The 18500-nt window shown below is 42.2% G+C and overlaps 1 protein-coding gene across 19 annotated transcripts in view; it reads right to left on the minus strand.

The window, feature by feature from the left end:
- The window catches only part of NRXN3 (neurexin 3), a 1486572-nt gene that overhangs the window by 1437872 nt on the left and 30200 nt on the right, over positions 1–18500 (minus strand). For all 19 annotated transcript variants that reach the window (XR_013761785.1, XR_013761786.1, XM_079126730.1 and 16 more), the window contains exon 2: positions 16313–16330. Coding sequence is in view for 17 of the 19 variants with exons in the window: in XM_079126730.1 (XP_078982856.1) it covers positions 16313–16330 (18 nt within the window). In the remaining 2 variants the exon portion in view is untranslated. The remainder of the gene's footprint in view (positions 1–16312; positions 16331–18500) is intronic.

Genomic DNA, 18500 nt, shown 5'->3' on the forward strand with positions numbered 1-18500 from the left:
GCAACTCACAACCCCAGGCAAAGTAGGTTTCTTCCTTTCTTTCAAATTACTTGTAATAATAATACATGGTCACTGTAGAAATTTGGAGAAAGTCGGACAAATAAAGAAGAAAAAAACAAATAGTTGTAATTCCACTATCCAAAGATTACCATCAACTATTTTTCTAGATGTAGTATTGTTTTCTGCATAAATTTAATCCTACTGAATATACCAAATGTGTACCTGCTTGCAACCTAAAATGGATTCTCTTATTTTGCCTGAAACTATCTTCTCTTATTATTTCCTGTCTCAGCCCCATGATAACCATACCTTGTCTTCCACTTCTCCTCTCCTTCTTTTGTTTCCCTAGAAAATCCCACACACTCATCTGGGAGGCCCAGCCCAACACTGAACAGGTTTTAAAAAAAGTACAAAAAGTCTCAATGAACAAAAACCAGAATCTCTGGCCACATTCTTATGCAAGGTAAACAAGGTTATGAAGAGCCCCTTACTTCAAGGGAAGCATAAGCTCTTGATAAATTTATTTTTTAAAAAGATTTCCCACCATTAACCTACTACACCAGTCCTCTGCTCTTGTATTGCTTCTATTATTACTGGAGATATTTCACAAAATCCCAGATCACCCCAGAGAACCTTTATCTGGAGCAAAATTCAGGGATATAGGAGATTAATAAAGGAGAAAAAACTCTGAAGTATGGAAATCTCTAAATGTTTTCGGAGATTACTAGAGATTTACAAAAGTAATCAGAGGCAAAATATAGGTCAAGCAACTGACTTTTAAAAGATCAGTGATACATAAAATACATAGATACATGTGCCATAAATGTCATGGAGTCTATTTTTTTAAAGAAATTTCATTAAACTGTAATCATATTTTAAATACAGTTATGGCATTCACTGCTGTATTCTATCGGTACTCAAAGAAATAGAATCATGTCAAAGCAAGTCATTTTAATGATTTTTTAAAAATTAAGTCTAATTTTTGGGGGGTAGTAAGATAGTAAGGAGAGAGGAGAAAAGGCCTCAGATTTGACTATGGGAAACCTTCACAGAAGGTAACTACTCCTACAATGCCTGATTTTTCTGGACCATATCACAGTCTTTAGCATCCCTATCAAGAGCGCAAAGTGAAGGGATGAGGGAAAGAAGGTGGGGTGTCTGGAAAGGGGAATGTATGAAATTAGTAGGCAACCATTCACAAGAGCCGTGTCAGCTTTAAGAAATGGGAACAGAAAAAATCCAAAAAGATACTTAAAAGTCAAATAGGGTGCTAAAAAAAAAAAAAAAAGCAACTATTTAACACCTGAGTTTAAAGATACTTGGCAACTACAGGACAGTAAGTAGGAAAGAACTGAAGAGTCTACTCGACCCAAACAAATATTTTTATAATTTACCAAAATGAAGAATAAGCAAGACACTTGATAGTAAGGGGTCCTCAGCCCCTGAGGAAACCTCTTCAATTGGGCTCAATTCCTGTGTATGTCACTGGTGACCTGTATCAACCACCTGGAGATGCTTGAAAAAAAAAAAAAAAAAAAAAAAAAAAAAAAAACCACGAGAATGCTGGACTCCACCCCAGACATAATGAATTCAAATATTGGGGAGGAGCAGGGACAAGATCTGAATTGTATGTAAGTTGCCCAAGTGGTTCCCAAGGTCCCTGAAACTTGAGAGCTACCTCTTTGGGATGGCAGATAAATCAAATTTGGTAAATTGAATTGTATGATAAATGCACTAAGAGGAATTGGATTTTTAAAGGAACCCTGCAGTGGATCCTTTTATGAAGGGAAGAATCCTTTTAAAATGCAAATAACCTACCACCTGTGTTTTTTAAATTCGAGTACATACTTATCAAGTTTTATTAAACCACATATGTACTTGCAGTATTGCCACTCAAGTCAAATGTTCATCTTCTTCAACTTATAAAAGCCTTAAATAGAAATACTAAACCAGGAAAGCAGATCTGGGAACCTAATGCCAAAACTCTGGTTTTGCAGGCAATAAAGTAAATGGACAGGAGTAAGTGTAACAGGAAGCAGGATGGGGGAGGGGTGGACCGTGTAAGTAAAACATGATTTGAGTTTTATTCTGCTTTTTGTGAAGGGAATTATATTTCACTTCCAAGAGCTTTTACATCAGTCTGTTTTCTTGTATAACCCTATCCTCATGGCTCGCAGAGTTAAGAACTGGAAACCAAGAATTCCGGAGTATTCAGGTCTATTCTGAAATTCTGTCTCCACCTAATCCTTCAAAACACCCCCAGCTGGTGCTAAAAATCTCAGGCTCCTCAACAGTACATGGAAAAACCAACAACCAATCAAGCAAACAGTTCAAGTGCCTTATACATGCAAAGACCGGATAGGCAGGTGTGAATACAAGAATGTATAATACAGCATCCATGATGTCTAAAAGTTTAGAGCCCAGTTGAGAAGAGGTTCATGTGTTTATAGTTACACAAACACACACGACATATACTGGCACCCCATGTGAAGTTCAGGGGTTAAGGACTCCAGAAACAGATTTGAATTCCAACTCTGCTACTTTCTAGCTTGTAACCCTAGGGAAGTTGCTAAACATTTCTGGACTTGGATTTTTCCTATTTATAAAATATGGATGACATTATCTACTTTATACATTATTTTGGGTAAAATAAATCATATAAATCTAAAAAAGCTATATTAGGGTTGTTGTCTTTACATTATGCTCTGAACATGTACTGATGTGTGAAGCAAACCTATTATAGGGCCTGACACGTAGTAGGTGCTGGGTGTGTGCTTGGTGATTGAATGAGGAATGAATGGGAATTGCTAAGTATCAAGTGACCAGACAATTAGACACAGAAGGACTAACAGGAGGATGGTGGGTGCTCAGATAACAGGCCTTGGAAGATGCTTCAAGATTTAGAGAGTTGGTGAACAGTCCAACCAGTACCACCAGCTCCCAAGACCACAAAGTACATTTGTAAAGACATTCCTGTTTAACTTTTCAGAACAACTCTGGCACTGCTAAGCACATGGCAGTGCTACCAATGACAAATCAGTGAATACATACTGTATAAATAAAGGAGTGAATACATATAAATAGCTCATATAAAGAAGGAGTGAAAGATTGTCCTAGGGATCAGAGTATGGAGGCCAGAGCTTGAAGGTAAGGAAAATGGACTTGATCTTGCAGCTGTTGGAAGAAACTGAGGGTTCATGGGCAAGAGAATGACCCAGGGAAAATGCTGTTGAGGAAGACTGCTTTTGTGATAACATGGATAGAATGGATTAGATGGAAGGAGATGAAGGCAAAAGATCAGTCATGGACCCAAATGAGTATCATGGCAGCAGAAAGAAAAAGGGAGAAAGAGGATTCAGTGGCTTTGATGATGGATGAGATACATCAGGGGAAAAGTGGACAGGAGACAGCAGGAAGCAATTCAGAAATAGGAAGGTGAGGTGAATGGGGTGGGAGATGGATTAGGAGTGAGGATAGAGTGGCTTCTGTTTCAGGCATGATGAGTTGAAGAAAAAGAAGGCTCACTCAAGCAAAAATGCCCAGTGTACATTTAACACTGTAGGACTATGGTAAGAGGGAAGTCAGGATGAACACAAGGACTTACCATAACCCCTTGATGGAAGAGAGTCGGCACCCTCAGGGTGAAAAGTGAACGTGAAAAAAAGACCCTTTAAGGAGAGTGTCAGCAGCTCTGTGTTGTAACCTGGGATGGAGGTGGGGTTACTGAGATTAGTAGTAGAGGTTCATCTTTTTTTTCCAAACATATTTAACATTAAAATATTCTAAAAATTCTTTTTATTCAAAAATAAAATGAAACTATATGACTTTGCAACACAAGATTACACAAAATAATGCTCAAAATATCTTAACTGAGTAGGACACAATTAGCAAGAAAGCAAGTAGGATCTATGCTGGATGTGTTATGTGTGTTTGATGAGAAAGGAGTTAAAATGAAGATAGGCCTCTTGTCAACCTCAGAAGCAGAGGGTCAAAATGCATGCACATCAGCGGTGACTCCCCAGGCCACACTGCCAGCCCCAGGAACACCACCTAGCTGGGTTTGAAGTTTGGCATTTATTCTGGGACTGATTTTTCAGGGCTGCCAAAAGATAATGTTTAGGCTGGACTTGGGGCTCATGGAAGGAAAACCAATTCTAAAACACTTTTACCAGAAGCTCTGGATTTGAACAGATTCTCAACTATGACTCAAAATTCAGGTCCACAGAAGTTCACTTAAGAGTAGGTAGGAAACAGAAGCTGGGCTTGGATGACCCTTTGAGCGAAAAGCAATAAAAAAAAAAAAAAAAAAAAAAAAAAAAAAAAAAAAAAGAATATTTCAAAATGCAAAAAAAAAAAAATTCTATCTGATGTCACACCTTGAGAATTATCACCCTAGCTGGATCCAGGGACCATTCTGGATCCCAGTGGGGGTCTGATCCTTAAACCTTCCCTCTACTGCAATATTCTGTCTTTCAGGGTGCACAGATTCCCAGAGTACAGACAGGAACAAGAGGAGAAAAAGATAAGACATGCAAAGTCAAAATTGCCTTAGAACAGACTGCAAATCATATGTAAAATATATGCGAAATATATGTATGGCTCTCTAAACTATGTTACACCCTTCAGGAAAATCCCCATGGAGATAGCTGCTTTTGTAGCTCCGGAAAATGGAAATGGCTATGAGCGCAAAGTCATTTGTAAGCAGCTGTGGCCATCATGAAGCCTGTCATGAGAATGACTAATATGGAGAATAGAAAGCATTTACTGAAGTAGGCAAGAGGAAGACTCAGTGTTCAGGAACCAGGTCAGAAGTCCAAGGCCTCTGACATTTAAGTTAATACTGTCTCCCCTGAAACCTGTGATATTCCACCCACATCAGAGGATTTTCAATCTTTCCTTCCTTCTTTTACCCTGGCTGGGTAACTGGAGAAAGTATTGCAGGGAAGGAAGAAAAAAAAAAAAAAAAATCAGAAAAATGAGTTATCTCTGCCAAGACTTTTATTTCATTCACTTTCAGGGTAACTTATCCCAGTGAAAAATCCACATATATAATCTCTTTTTTCCATACCAAAGCAGAGAAATTAAATGTCACTAATTGCTATAAGTGCCAATGTTGAATTCTTCGGAAACCACAAGAACTTTTTAAAGAGTAATTACATAAAATCAGAAGGTAAGGGAAACATTCACCTGATGCTTCCAGAAAAACTAAAGCGATGGTGAGAAGGGAGTGGGGAGGGGCCAACAGAGAAGCTGCTAGGTAGGGATCCTGTCTGTAGGGTGATCAGGAATTTGAAAAAGAGAGAAAGAGAAAGAATTTCATGGTCAGATTTGCATTTTAAAGAGAGAAGTAGCTTAATGTGTATTTCTACTGAAACATGAAGTTCTTCCTTTACCAGGTTATTTCATGGAATGATTAAGCCATTTCTCTCTTTAAAATGCAAATCTGGACATGAGACACACTCAGACACCTCAGCCGTTGATATCATGGTGTGGGAGAGACCATCAGGACAGCCAAATCAAAGGTCTCTCCTCAAAGAAAGGGGCATAGCACAGAAGAAGAAAGAGTCATGTGGCCTAAAGAAGTCTGCCACCCTGGGCAGGAGAAAGGGCATAGGGTGTGGATTGCTTAAAGGGAAAGAGACCTGAGATTGGCCCTTCACTGGGAAATTCCTTGATCTTCATTAGGAACTTTAGTTTCCTTTTCTACCAGAGGTTCACTTACAACTTATAGCAGAGCTGAGGCCTGTTCCATTATTTGATCAATGACTCAGCTGAGGACATGAGAAACATGCTCTCTGGATGTTGTGATGATCTAAAGTTTAAAGGAGTAGTCAATTTGCTAGCTATTGGAGCAGCGGTCCAAAAGAATAGGAACAGGAAAGATGTAAAATTTAGTTTTAAGGAAAAAATTAAAATTCTGAAACTCAAGCACCATCCCCCATACCCAACACACACACACAAGTTCAATAGTCCCATCTTTTACTATATTAAGGGTTCTGGTTCAGAGTACAGTACAATACATTAGGAATATCGTGAACCAGGTGTGGTGTTCCCAAAGAAAGCCAGCCAGGATTATAAGGAGACCGATAGCATGTCAAATACAGAATGACTGAAGGAACTTCTGTGTTCAGCCCAACTGAGAAAGCTACTAAGCAAGGCTATGAGCTAGGTAAGGATATGATCACTGCCCTCAAGCATTTTAAAAACTGCATATGCCAGATAAAAGGAGCAAACACATTCAGTATAAAGGGAGGGTAGAAAGATAAAGGGAAGTTTCACCTGCCAGAAATACCTCAGAAGAGAATTCAAGTGAGATTTTAGGAGATAGCTAACAATAATCCCTGTCAACATTAAGATCCTTTGCCTCTATGGATCCCAAGAGGTCAAGCAACATATCGAACCATATGAAAGTGCTGATATTTGACTGGTTCTGAACTATGAAAACAGCTATTTCAATGGTTCCAAGTAATATGCTGAGAACACTCTCCATGGTCAGAATGGTAAGCTTCCACTATAGCCTACCACCACCATAGCCAAGTTGACCACCAATCAGCAATCATGAGCTAACTCTCAAGAAGACCAACTGTTTACATATATGATTTGGCTTTTCCATAAGTTTGACACAGTAGTGAAGATAAGTTGAATAGCTGGACTGATGATAATGGTTTCCAGAGGAACAAAAGAGAAGAGTGACTGCTGCTAATCCTCTAAGATAGGGGCCAGCCAGGTCCCAGCCTCTAAGTTTTGCCCTTCCATGATGCCACCATGATCAATCCTCACCACCTAACCCTTTATAGGGTGTAAATGTACCCGCTCGCTCTAAAGGTTGGCCTCTAGACCAAATTTGTTCTTACAGTATGGTAACTGGACTGACTGAACAGAAAGTGCTGCTACCAATTACACCATGAATCACGAACAGCTCCTGTATAGCATGACCTCAGAGTACAGGACAGAACCTCCACAGCAAATTCCCAATGCATGCCATCTCTTGGTGTAAACAATGGCAAAATTCCCTTATTAATGAATGCCACAGATGGCAGAGAGAGGGAAGTCATGCCTGCCACTCTAAGGGTTAAAGGATCAGCAATAAAGACTTTTAGAAAGACTCATCCCAAAGGAGAGAAAGTCCTTGCTTTCCTACTGTCCTGAACTTCTCCAAAATCATTCCTCATTCATGAGTAACATAAAACTGAAAGGAACAGCTGATGTGCTGGGTAAAAGAACTGCATCCATGGTGCTCTAGATTTATCAAAGTCAAAGAAAGATTCCAGGCCTAAGTCAAATAAACCAATTGCACAAGTCTAGGAAGAGGAGAGAAATGGCTTAGTAGGAGTGCACACAAAAATAGGAAATATTTTCATTGACTTTAGGTTCAATTTAATACTATAGTATTTTTTAAAGGTTAAGGGGATTAGTGCTGCCATTAATAGATGTAGACTCTATAAAAAGGGAGCAATGTAACCATCCTATAATGGACCTATCCCAGTTGTGCCCATATCACTATATGTGGTATGTACATGCTCCTTTGGAAAGGAGGCAGAGTGAGGGAAATGTCATTTTTCAGAGAACAATGACTTGAATGAAAGAACTTAAGACCCTTAGATGAAAATGCCCATAGAAACTGGAGATGTTCTCGCCTTTAGAAAAGAAAATCCTCAAAGACAAAAGGCTTGTCTTCAAATACTGGGAGTGTAATTAGATCTATTCTGTGTCTCTCTAAGGACTGAAAGCTATACAGGTGGTGAAAGCCGTAATGACTTGGGATAAGAAAGAACTCTCCAACATTTAGTATTGTCCAAATGGAATGGAAAGCTTAAAGCGGCGAGTTACTCATTGCCGAACGGGTTCAATTCAAGTCTGAATAAACTCTAAGAGAAGGGATTCAAAGGTAGGTGCATAGTGAGCCTTGACAATGGCTACGTTTGGATATAAAGTCCCCCAAAAGCTCATGTGTTGAAGACTTGGTCCCCAGGGTAGCAGTGTTCAGAACTGAGGCCTTTGGGAGGTATCTGGATCATGAATGCTCTGACCTTGTGAATGGATTGAGCCATTAATGGATTCACAGCTTAATGTGCTATCGAGAAGTGGTAGAAACTTCAGGAAATAGGGCCTAGTTGAGGAAGTAGGTCATTGGGAGCATGCCCCTGAAGGTATGAATTGTCCCCTTTCTCTTTCTCTCCTGTTTGCTTCCTGGCCACTAAGAAGTCAGCAGCTTTGCTCACCCTGCTCTCCCCGCCATGATGTTCTACCTCTGCACAGGCCTAGAAGCAATGGAGCCAATGATCATGGGCTGAAAGTGTAAGCCAAATAAATCTTTCGTCCTTTTAATAAAGTTGTCTATTTCAGGTATTTTGTCACAACAATGGAAAGCTGAGAAATATTACAACCTGTTTGGTCTCTTTCATCCCTAAAATGCTGATTCTAATGAGAGTTTGTGAGCACATAAAATATGGCAAGCAATGGGGATGTGGGCACCGATAAGTCTCTGTTCTCAGAACAAGACACTCCCTGCCCTTCCAAATCCCACCGAAGCACATGAGGGGCCGTGGGCGAAAAGCCCGGCTGGCCCTAATGTGTCAGAATGATGGTTCTACAAACCCTGCAACCTAGAAGCCACCAAAACACAGAGGGGCCTCATTTGTCCCCCACTCCTTCCATTAATGTCTTGGAGGTATAAAATAGGGGTTAAGTGTGAAGGTTTATGTCTTTACCTTTCAGACCATTGTCTTTCAAACAGCAGTTCTCAAATGTGGTCATATTGGAATCACCTGAGAGAACTATCTTTCTTTAATGAGCCTGAATCTCCTTTCTTAGCTCTCCAGGTGATCTTAGAGTGCTTATTAGAGTTTGTGAACCTCAGCCCTCAGTAATCCAAATCTGGATTCAAATGCCAGCTGTACTTCTGTGAGGTTTTGGGTAAGTGAACTTTTCTGGGTCTCTTTCCTATAAAATATCTGCCTCTCATCTATAAAATACGCCCTCAGGATCACAGTGACATCATGCGACCACACATGAAAAGCACTTGGCACAGTTCATGGTACACAGGAAGGGCTCAAAAGTATGTTATTGTGGTCATTATTTAGGACAATAGTCTATTTAGAGACCATCTCTGCCCACTTCTCAACTCTGGCCAACACCATTTCTTTAATAAGCTGACAGCAGTAGCAGACCCCTACCCTCGGATGCTTCCCTTCCCAGTCCATCAGCAAAATTGCCCACAGGGAACCCACTGTTCTGGACTTTCTGCTGCACTCCATCTGCACACCCATCCTGAGACCTGACCCAGTAAACTGACTAACCTACATCCTTACCAGTCTGTACCCAGTCTACAGACAGGGAAGTTCTTCAATGCTGCCACACACACACACAACACACATACTAAAAAAACTGACAAAGCTAGGTTATATGGACGTTCAATACCCTCATTTTCCTTCCTTGCAAAGAAGGAATTGATCTAGAATAGTTTCACAATGATTTCATCAATGGCATTTTGAGCAACATAAATTTTTTAATGAGTCTGTCTCATATATCATGGGACATTTAACAGTCATGGTATTCAATGTCACTGATGCCCCTCATCATTGGACCAACAAATAAACCCCACACACATTTGGTGCATGTAAGTGGGGCAGTATTATCTCATTGAGATGACTGGAAATTGCTAATGACTTTTCCAGCTCTAACTCTGGTCTTGCTCTCTAGAACTGGGAAATGAAATGTGACCATATCCAACACCCTAGTACTCTGCCTTCCAAAGAGAGTAAAAAGAGGGGATTTTAAAAGGCTCTAGGAAAGAAGCACCAAGGTTTAGTGATCTGATTTCTTGAGATAGCCAGAGCTGGGGACAGGATGGGCAATAACTCCTTCTCACAATTAGTCATCAAATATGACTATGGGAGCCAAGGGGGACTTCCCAGGACCCAACCTGGCAATTGACTGCAAACTGAGCACTGTTCCCCATCCAGGGCCCCTTCTAATCCAAGTACACACAGCAGAGATGGATTTCCTTTCAGCCTGCATTGCCCACTGAGAGAAGAGCCCAAGATGGGTACTGAATAAAGATTGGTTCAATTACCTGTCTCAGGGTGAGCCCCAATACAAAACAGACTTTTAAAGTGGTCTAAGGCAAAACTAAGAGCTAAGTCCCAAGCACTATTATTCCTTCTGGAAGTATTTATTTTGTGCCTATAATGTATTGGCACTATTCTGGGCTAAGAACAGTCCTGAACAGGACTGTGGAGTGTATGCTCTGATAGACTTTCCATCAGACACTTCCAGGGCCAGACTAGTATTTTGTATCCTGCTCCACCACCTTCTACTGAATGGTATCAGTGGTTACTTATCAAAGCTAAGCCTCAGTTGGTTCAGAGGTGAGATGGACCTAATAATGGAATCTACTCCCTAGGGATGTCAAAAGAATTACATAATGCATGCAAAACTTAGCATTTCAGTGCCTGGCTCAAAATACAAGCTCAATAAATGTCAGGTGTTTTTCCTAATAAAGTAATATGAGAAAAAGCAGTGGGAATATTGCCCAAAAGAATGGGGGGGAGGAGATAAAATGTTATAGGTACTACTGGAGTTAGGAGCTTGGTAATGGAAAGGCATTCTTCTTGCTATTACCCAAGATGTCTCAGTAAGACAATCTAGTCCTAGACTCTCAGAATGAAAGAAGGGCTGAAAGGTTATCTGTTCTGACCTTTCAATTAAAGAAGGGAAGACTGTTGCCCTAAGGGGTTACATCGCTTGACCAAGGGCACATAGCTCTAGGGAAAAGCAGAACCACAGAGCTGAAATCCCAGACAGGAACTTCAGTCTTGAAATCCACTATGCCTGCTCCTGACCTTGAGCAAAAAATGCAACTTCCTGGATCCCGTGATTCTCCACCTGGTACATGGTGAGTATACTATCGATATTGGTCTCTGTTGCCTCTTACTGGGACTCCAAGGCCCCACTTGAGAGCATGGCAGGGATTTTAGCAGCAAGTATTCATTCGTTGGAAGCATAAAGGTCAGGACCCATGGGAGAGAGTGTGGGAAAAGGTGAGAATACCAGTGGGTATGTTTAGAAAGATTCTGCATCATAGAACTGGAGCATGCTGCTGGAAAATTAGGGAGTTCAAGACACAAGGAAAGAGGAGGACATCTTTAAAAAGAAAAACTAAGTGTCTTCATCTATAAAATAGAAATACATGTTGAAAGGTTCAAACGTTCCAATGAGATGACTAATGATAAAAAGCTATATTATTTTACTCTATTCCTGTGTGTAGGAATTCACTTAATCCTCAAGACAGCCCCGAGAGGTACACTCTCATTGTCCCTATCTTATAGATACAGAAAGTAGGACCCACCATGGGAAAGCAACTTGATCAGACTTAGCACTGTGGTGGAGTCAAGATGTCAAACCCAGCACCTCACTCAGATTCTGCTCTAACCCAGGGGTGGCAATTTTTTCCCCTAACGGTAAATATTTTAGATTTTCCAGGCTGTACAGTTGCTGTTGAAACTACTCAGACTTTGCAGCTCAAAAGCTGCAACAGACAATAGATAAAGGATTGAGCATGGTTGTGTTCCACCAAAAACTTTATGAATGTGGAAACCAAACTTCATACAATTTTGGTATTACCCATTGTGCTAATGTTTGCAACCACTCAAAAATGTAAAAATATTAGCTCACAAACCATGCAAAGCCAGGCAGTGGGCTGGGTTGGTCTTTGAGTCTTGATTCACTCCCTCCTGCTCTGGCCTGTGCTATCCTGCCTCACAGTATGTAAACTATTATACAGAAAGAGCCGAACAGCAACCTGCACAGACTGAGTGGCCAGTAGCTGCTCATTGTTCCCCTTTTCTAATCTCATTCTCCCTCCTTCTCCAGTCAATCAGATCAAGCAGGTATCTCATGCTGTGCCCAGCACAAGAGATGAGGACTAGAGCTTTAGCAAGGTGAACTGCAACTTCCTAGGTACAGACAGACCTTGAGGCCCTACAGGGGAGGAGAGACGCCAGTGTGTCTCAAACAGGAACGTCCTGACCCTTGGGACTCTTGATCAAATGCCGATTCTGTTTCAGCAGCTCTGGGTGGGGCCTGAGCTTCTACTTTTCCAACAAGCTCCCAGTGGTGCCGATGCTGCTGGTCCCGAGGTTGCCCTGGGAGCCACAGTCTTCCACAGCATTCTCTTCATGTCCACGGACACCAGCTGGATTCCTACGGTGCTGCCTCCTCCCAGGCTGAACTGAGCAACTCTCTGGAGACAGCGCAGGGCTCAGGGCAGATAAACAGGGGGCCTGCCCTAGGACAGTCCTGGGGTGACTTACACTGAAGGGGAAAAGGCAGCAGGGGCAGAGACCAAGAGTGGGCAGAGGAAGGCAAAGGCGTCAGTTCCTTCTGGCAACAGCGACAGAGGCCTCCTCTGGGGCCCCTCAGACAGGAGCACCTCCTCCTGCGCCTGCCAGGGCTCTGATGGACCAAAGAGAGGCCTATTTCCTCCTCAGGCCTCTGCATAACTAGGGCATTCCCACAAGGTCACAGTTATTCATTTTAATTCCAGCTCTAATCAGCGGGCAGAGCTGAGAAATTATCCATCGTGGAGGCTCTGAGGGAGACCACAAATGGCCCACCTGATAGGAAGGAGAACACCAGAGAAGGGGAGAACAGGGCCTCACCCCCACAGGCCAGTGCAGGGCCTGCCTCCTGGATCCCTCCATTAGGCTTCCCTTCCCCTGAACAGTTCTGGAACATGCAGAAGTCAGGAGAGTGTGGAGAACAAGGCGGAGATGGGACTCCTCACCCTTGCCCCACAAGCAGCCCAAGAAAACCAAAGACAAATCCCAAAGAGCACAAGCATGGGACATGGCATCTGCCAGGAGTCCCTGCCAGGCCCCAAATGGGTTACATGGCCTTGGAGATGTCTCTTCCCTCCTTTGGGCCTCAATTTCCTTCTCTGAAAGTTTGTACTCCTTGGATAGGATATTCTTTAAAGTCCCCCAGGTCTCTGGACCCTACAGATTCACAATGTCCCTTGTGCTCATGGCCACTCTTTCTGTTCAATCAAGATTTTTGAGGTTCTATTCTGTGCTATGAACCTTGTGGAGAGAGAGGAAATGCAGACACAGCTAAGACAGGAGTCCGGCCCACAGAACCACCACAGTAATGGCAGCTTTTAGGATGACAGGCACACAGGCTTCGCAGACCCATGAATCTGAGATTCTGGTCTAGTCACGAGCAGGAGGTGACCACAGGTGTGTTCCTGAAGCTTCCTGGGGCTCCTTTTCCCCATCAGTAGTGCAGATGATAACACCTTCCTGGAGGATTGACATGAAGACTAAAGGAAAAGAAGGCAGGGAGGTAGTAGCGCCCTACCCCACCCCTGCAGGCCAGCATGCCCATCTGCTGATGGTTATTTTATTATTCCGAACCTTCTTCCCAAAGACCAGGAGGAGGAACTACCTCCTTTCCCACATGGCAGTGGAGTAAAATATGCTTTCCCCACTTCCCTGGGTGTCTGGGACTCACTCTCCAAGTCCCCAGGCTGCCATTTGGAGTTTGGAAAGGTGCTGCCAGGCTGGCCCATCTCAGCCTGCATCTTACAGTGGGATTACTTTTAACCATCTCCTCTGCACGTCAAATTCATCAATTAATCAATTGCCCCTTTATAGTCTTCCAGCAGCCCCTGGGTAAACACTTACATTAGCTCATAAAATCCCCAATTGTCTTCCTGAGGGAAAAGGGAAAAAAATCAAAGAACCACTAAGACTTCTTGTGTCAGAGCCACAGAGCTGCTGGCTCCAGATTTCCTGGCCAGGGGCTCAGAGAGGCTGGAGGCTGCCCACTGACCTCAGCCAGGGCCAGGCCCATTCAGGCCACCTCCCGCCACACCCCAGGCCACAAGGAAAGGATGGAAATGACAAGGCTTGGGAACCATGAAAAATCAAGAGGACAGAGGAGTGACAGAATTGACAATCAGCTCCAGGCACTTCAAGGCCAGAACAAAGGGCACGAGATTTGTGATTTGGCCAGAATCCCCTTTCAGTCCTGCTACTCAAGAGCTGGGTGACTACAGCACATCACTCGACCTCACTGGGCCTCGATTTCCTCAGCAGTGACGTGGAGTTCGGGCAAGAGACCTCAGAGTGTTGTTAAGATAATAAAATGAGATAATGGCCAAGAAAACAGAATGGTACCATGGCTGGAGGGAGGGAGAGTTACTGCTGCTGTTGTCTGAGGAGGGGTCACTTCTACCCATACGGCCTATGGGCCTCCCCATCTTTCTCTTCCATCTGAGACCAATATGGCAAAAAGCTCCCCCTCCAGTTTGAGGCAGCCCCAGGGGTCCAGGCCCAGCAAGAGGTAGATGACACCTGTCTTATATTGAGGCTGTAATGAAGGCAGGCTGGATTTTAGCTCCCAGTCACTCCTCAGCAGGAGACCCTATGCAGGTACCACCTGCACAGCCCAAGTGCTCATCCCTGGTGACATCTCTGTCATGAACCAGGAAAAGGGAGGATAAGCTGAGGGGCACTTTGACAAAATTTGAGATGTTGGACTTATCTTTATTATAACCCCCTGGGGTACCCCAACAAAATATTCTCTTATCAGAGAGGCCTCCCTGATCACCCTCTAAATACTAAGGACTTCTCCTTTACTCTGCTCCATTTTTCTCTGTACTGTAGCCCTTATCACTCACCACCTGATACAACATATATTAATACATACACACTTGTGACATGTATATGTATGTATATGTATGTACATAAATGTGTAGGTATGTATGTGTATGCTTTTAGTTCTATCTAGAATAGATTCTAGCTCTATCTAGAATACAAGGTTCACATGGGCAGGGGATGTCCTTTGTTCACTGTTCTGTCATCAGTGCCTGTACATAACTATTTGTTGAGTGAGCTACTGAGCTAAAATACTATTAAGTGGAAAGAATGAATTTAAAGGTATATTCCTAGGAAATGCTGTTCTGTGCTTATGCTCAACTACCAATTATTTTTAAAGATGGAGGACAGGCAGAAGAGAGAGAAGAACCCTCTCTGTATTAGGTAGAGATAACTGTTATTCTCTCATGATGTGTTACATCCTCATAGAACAGTGATCAGAGGGACCCTACTGAAGTCTGGTTGATCGCTTTAGACATTCAAAAGCAATAAAGGATAAATTCATTTGGGAAGAGGGGCATAGAAAATGTCACATTACCTCAAAAAAAATAAACAACAGTACAGTTGGGAAGCACCTATAAGACCTTTAATTGTTGATAACGTTCAGTGATGGGCCAGTAAGTACCATGAAGTGCATGAGTTCTAAATGGACAAAGTCCCAAATTCCAAGGTCAATGCTACTGCAGATAAACTCTATGACCTTAGGCAACTGCTTAAACTGTTGGGCTCTAAATTTCCTGCATATTAAAATAAATATAATGATGCCTATCTTATATCGATGGTGTAAGAATTAAATGTTAAATGGACTAATTAAGAAAACATACAACATGCAAGATAATGCTCCTTTCTTATTTGGTGGAGTCTGTTATTCTTAAAGTTCTACCCAGTTTAGAACAGTCTTCAATGCATTCTAAGTCATCAGACCCTTCTTACCAGTAAATGTTGGCATCATCTCTTATGATTCTATACATGCCAGGGTGAACACACATCTTCAAAAAGTACACTCACACACAATGCTTAAAATTAGGACTCTGGATGACTATGCATTTTAAATGGAGAGGTACACAATTATCATAAAGGTGATTCTTCCATTTTTCTATTGATAAAAAAACATTTAATCAAACTTTTTTTTTTTTTTTTACAGTGAGCATGTATTAGTTATATAGCCAGGAAAAATAAATATTACTAACTTAATTGTGGGAAAAAAAAGGACATTTCTTAGAACAAAAGGAAGAAACCTTCATTTACCCATACCATATTTCCATGCTAAATGTGTTATATCTTTAACTTTCAACCATGTGAATCTATAGAAGCAGAGTCATAGAACATAAGGCAAAATGTTCATTAAATCAAAGAACACCTATTTAACTATTTAACTGTTCTTTTAAAAAATGATAAATTTCCAGGTCTTTGATTCACCCAGAAATCAGAACTGATCATGTAAGTCAGGGAACCATATTCCTTTGGTTTGAAATGGTTCCTCCAAACCAATGTAAGTTCATCAATTGAAGGCATTTCTTCTTCTAAACCTAAATCAATGAAAACACAATATACTTAGATTTTTACTCCTAGAAAAGGGGGTCAGAGTCAAACCATGCATAATCTAGCAGAGGGGAGATCCCCAAAGCAGCAGTGCAAACACAAAGACTCACCTGGACCTTGACTGACATCTGTGGCAGCATTTTCAAAGGGAGGGGAAGGGAGAGGAGAGAAAAGGGAAAGAAGGGGAGAGAAAGGAAAAAGAGTGTTAGCAGCACACACACACACAATGCAATGTGCCCTTGCATGACTATCAAGTTCATGCAAGCCACCAACAGTGCTCAGTTTCTGAGCCCTTAGTTCTACCTGCACCCAAAAACCATCCATGCAAGCTGAGGAGTCGTGCTCCCCTTTGACTGTGCATGTAGCAGGAGAGGTAAACTTCCCATCTGTCCGGAAAGACATCATCCTGGAATCAGATAGAGCTCCAATGAGCTAAGCAGACTGGAATCCTGCAAGAATATTGGTTAAAATATTCTGGTTGATTTCTGCACACCAACACCCAAGCAAATCCTCTTCCTCTTCAGGTACCAATCACTGGACATGAAGTCAAGCAAGGTTCCCAGTAGAGAGAAAAATGAATAAACCACTCCCTTAAGGAAATAAGGAAAAGAAGCATCAGCATTAGGGACAAGTTGTAGCACATTCACCACATAGAACTGAAGGACATAAGATCCCAAGACATTTACAATTCCCTCCTTCCCCACGTTCCCAGTAACCATTCTTCATCACAGACAGCAAGGTGTACATGACATGGTGTGTGAATGGAACAGCCACCATATAAATAGCCTCCCCCCTATTCTTCTCTTTGCTTTTCACCCCATCATTAATGACAAGAATTGTCATTGGAAACCACTTCTGACTACAAATAAACATCTAGCTCTGGGAAGGCCAACATTTGAATTAAACCAATGAACTTTCAAAACAGGAGTAACAATTCACTGCCATCATCTCCTTGAACAACACAACCTCCTCCTGATCTTCCCCTGGAATGTGAAATAGATTCAAGTGAGTAACACCTAAGCCAGGCAGAGCAAGGCATTGTTCAAACCCCTGGAGCCAGCCTGACAGTACACATTTCAGCTGAGGAGAGGAACCCCTGGCCACTGGGGTATATCTGGGTTGACTCACTTGGAATCACTGGATGGTGGATCTGGAATGGCCATAGACTTAATTATTTAGTTGATTCTTTTTGGTTAAGATGGGGAATGTTATGGTTTAGATATGAGGTATCCCCAAAAATCTCATGTGTTAGATAATTCAAGAAAGTTTAGAGGTCAAATGATTGTGTTATGAGAGTTTTAACCTAATCCCCTGATAGGGATTACCTGGGTGGCAACTGTAGATAGGCAGAGTGTGGCTGGAGGAGGTGGGCCATGAGGGTGTGACATTGAGGTACATATTTTGTCTGTAGTGAGAGGAAGTCTTTCTCTCTACTTCCTGGTGCCATGTTCCCCGTTTTACTCTGCTATACTCTTCCGCCATGATGTCCTGTCTCACCTCAGGCCCTAAAGAATGAGTAGGCTGTCTATAGACTGAGACCTCTGAAACTATGAGTCCCAAAATAAACTTTTCTTCCTTAAATTTGTTCTTGTTAAGTCTGTTGGTCACAGCAGCAAAAAATCTAAGACAGAGGATAAAAGAGGTTGGGAGACGTGCCCACTCCACGTTTGGAGACAGAGCCTAGATCTCTTGAATCCCGTACAGCTCAAATTGATTTGACTGAAGCCTAGGTTTCTCAAGGGCATATGGAACCCAATTCAGTTTGCAGACTAAAATGGAAACACCCTGAATTCATGGGTGAGAGTCTCCCAGCTAACCCCATAAGCAAGTTGTGATTTATCCTCTGTGCCTTCGATTTGCTGCCTGAACAAGGTAGGTGACGATAATGAAAATATCTACAATCAGATTTGTAAATTTCTAAGGTCCTGAGGGCTCTTGCCCCAGGAAAATACAGACTGACCAATTTTGCTGTGCCTCAGTTCCTGGGATGGGACTTACTCACAGTAACAGTGGAGCTTTTTATCCAGCCCACGCACTATATTCCCTAGAAGCTTTATCTGCTCTAAGAGACTTCTAGAGAGCTCTGAATCACTCCTCAGCCACACCCCCTTTCAGGTTTTCTGGTGAGTTAGACTTAGGGGTGGAGTGGCAGGAGGAAGGAAGAAGAGATGTGAAATAGAAGAGGGGGAAGGAAAACATGCCGCATAAATAACTAAGCAGGCGCGTTAACTGTGACTGATGGATTGCCCCGAATAGTGGTCGTTAAAATACCCCTTAATTAAACAGGATATCAAACTA

The sequence above is a fragment of the Sciurus vulgaris genome (genome assembly GCF_902686455.1).
Source record: "Sciurus vulgaris genome assembly, chromosome: 2".
Classification (NCBI taxonomy): Eukaryota; Metazoa; Chordata; class Mammalia; order Rodentia; family Sciuridae; genus Sciurus; species Sciurus vulgaris.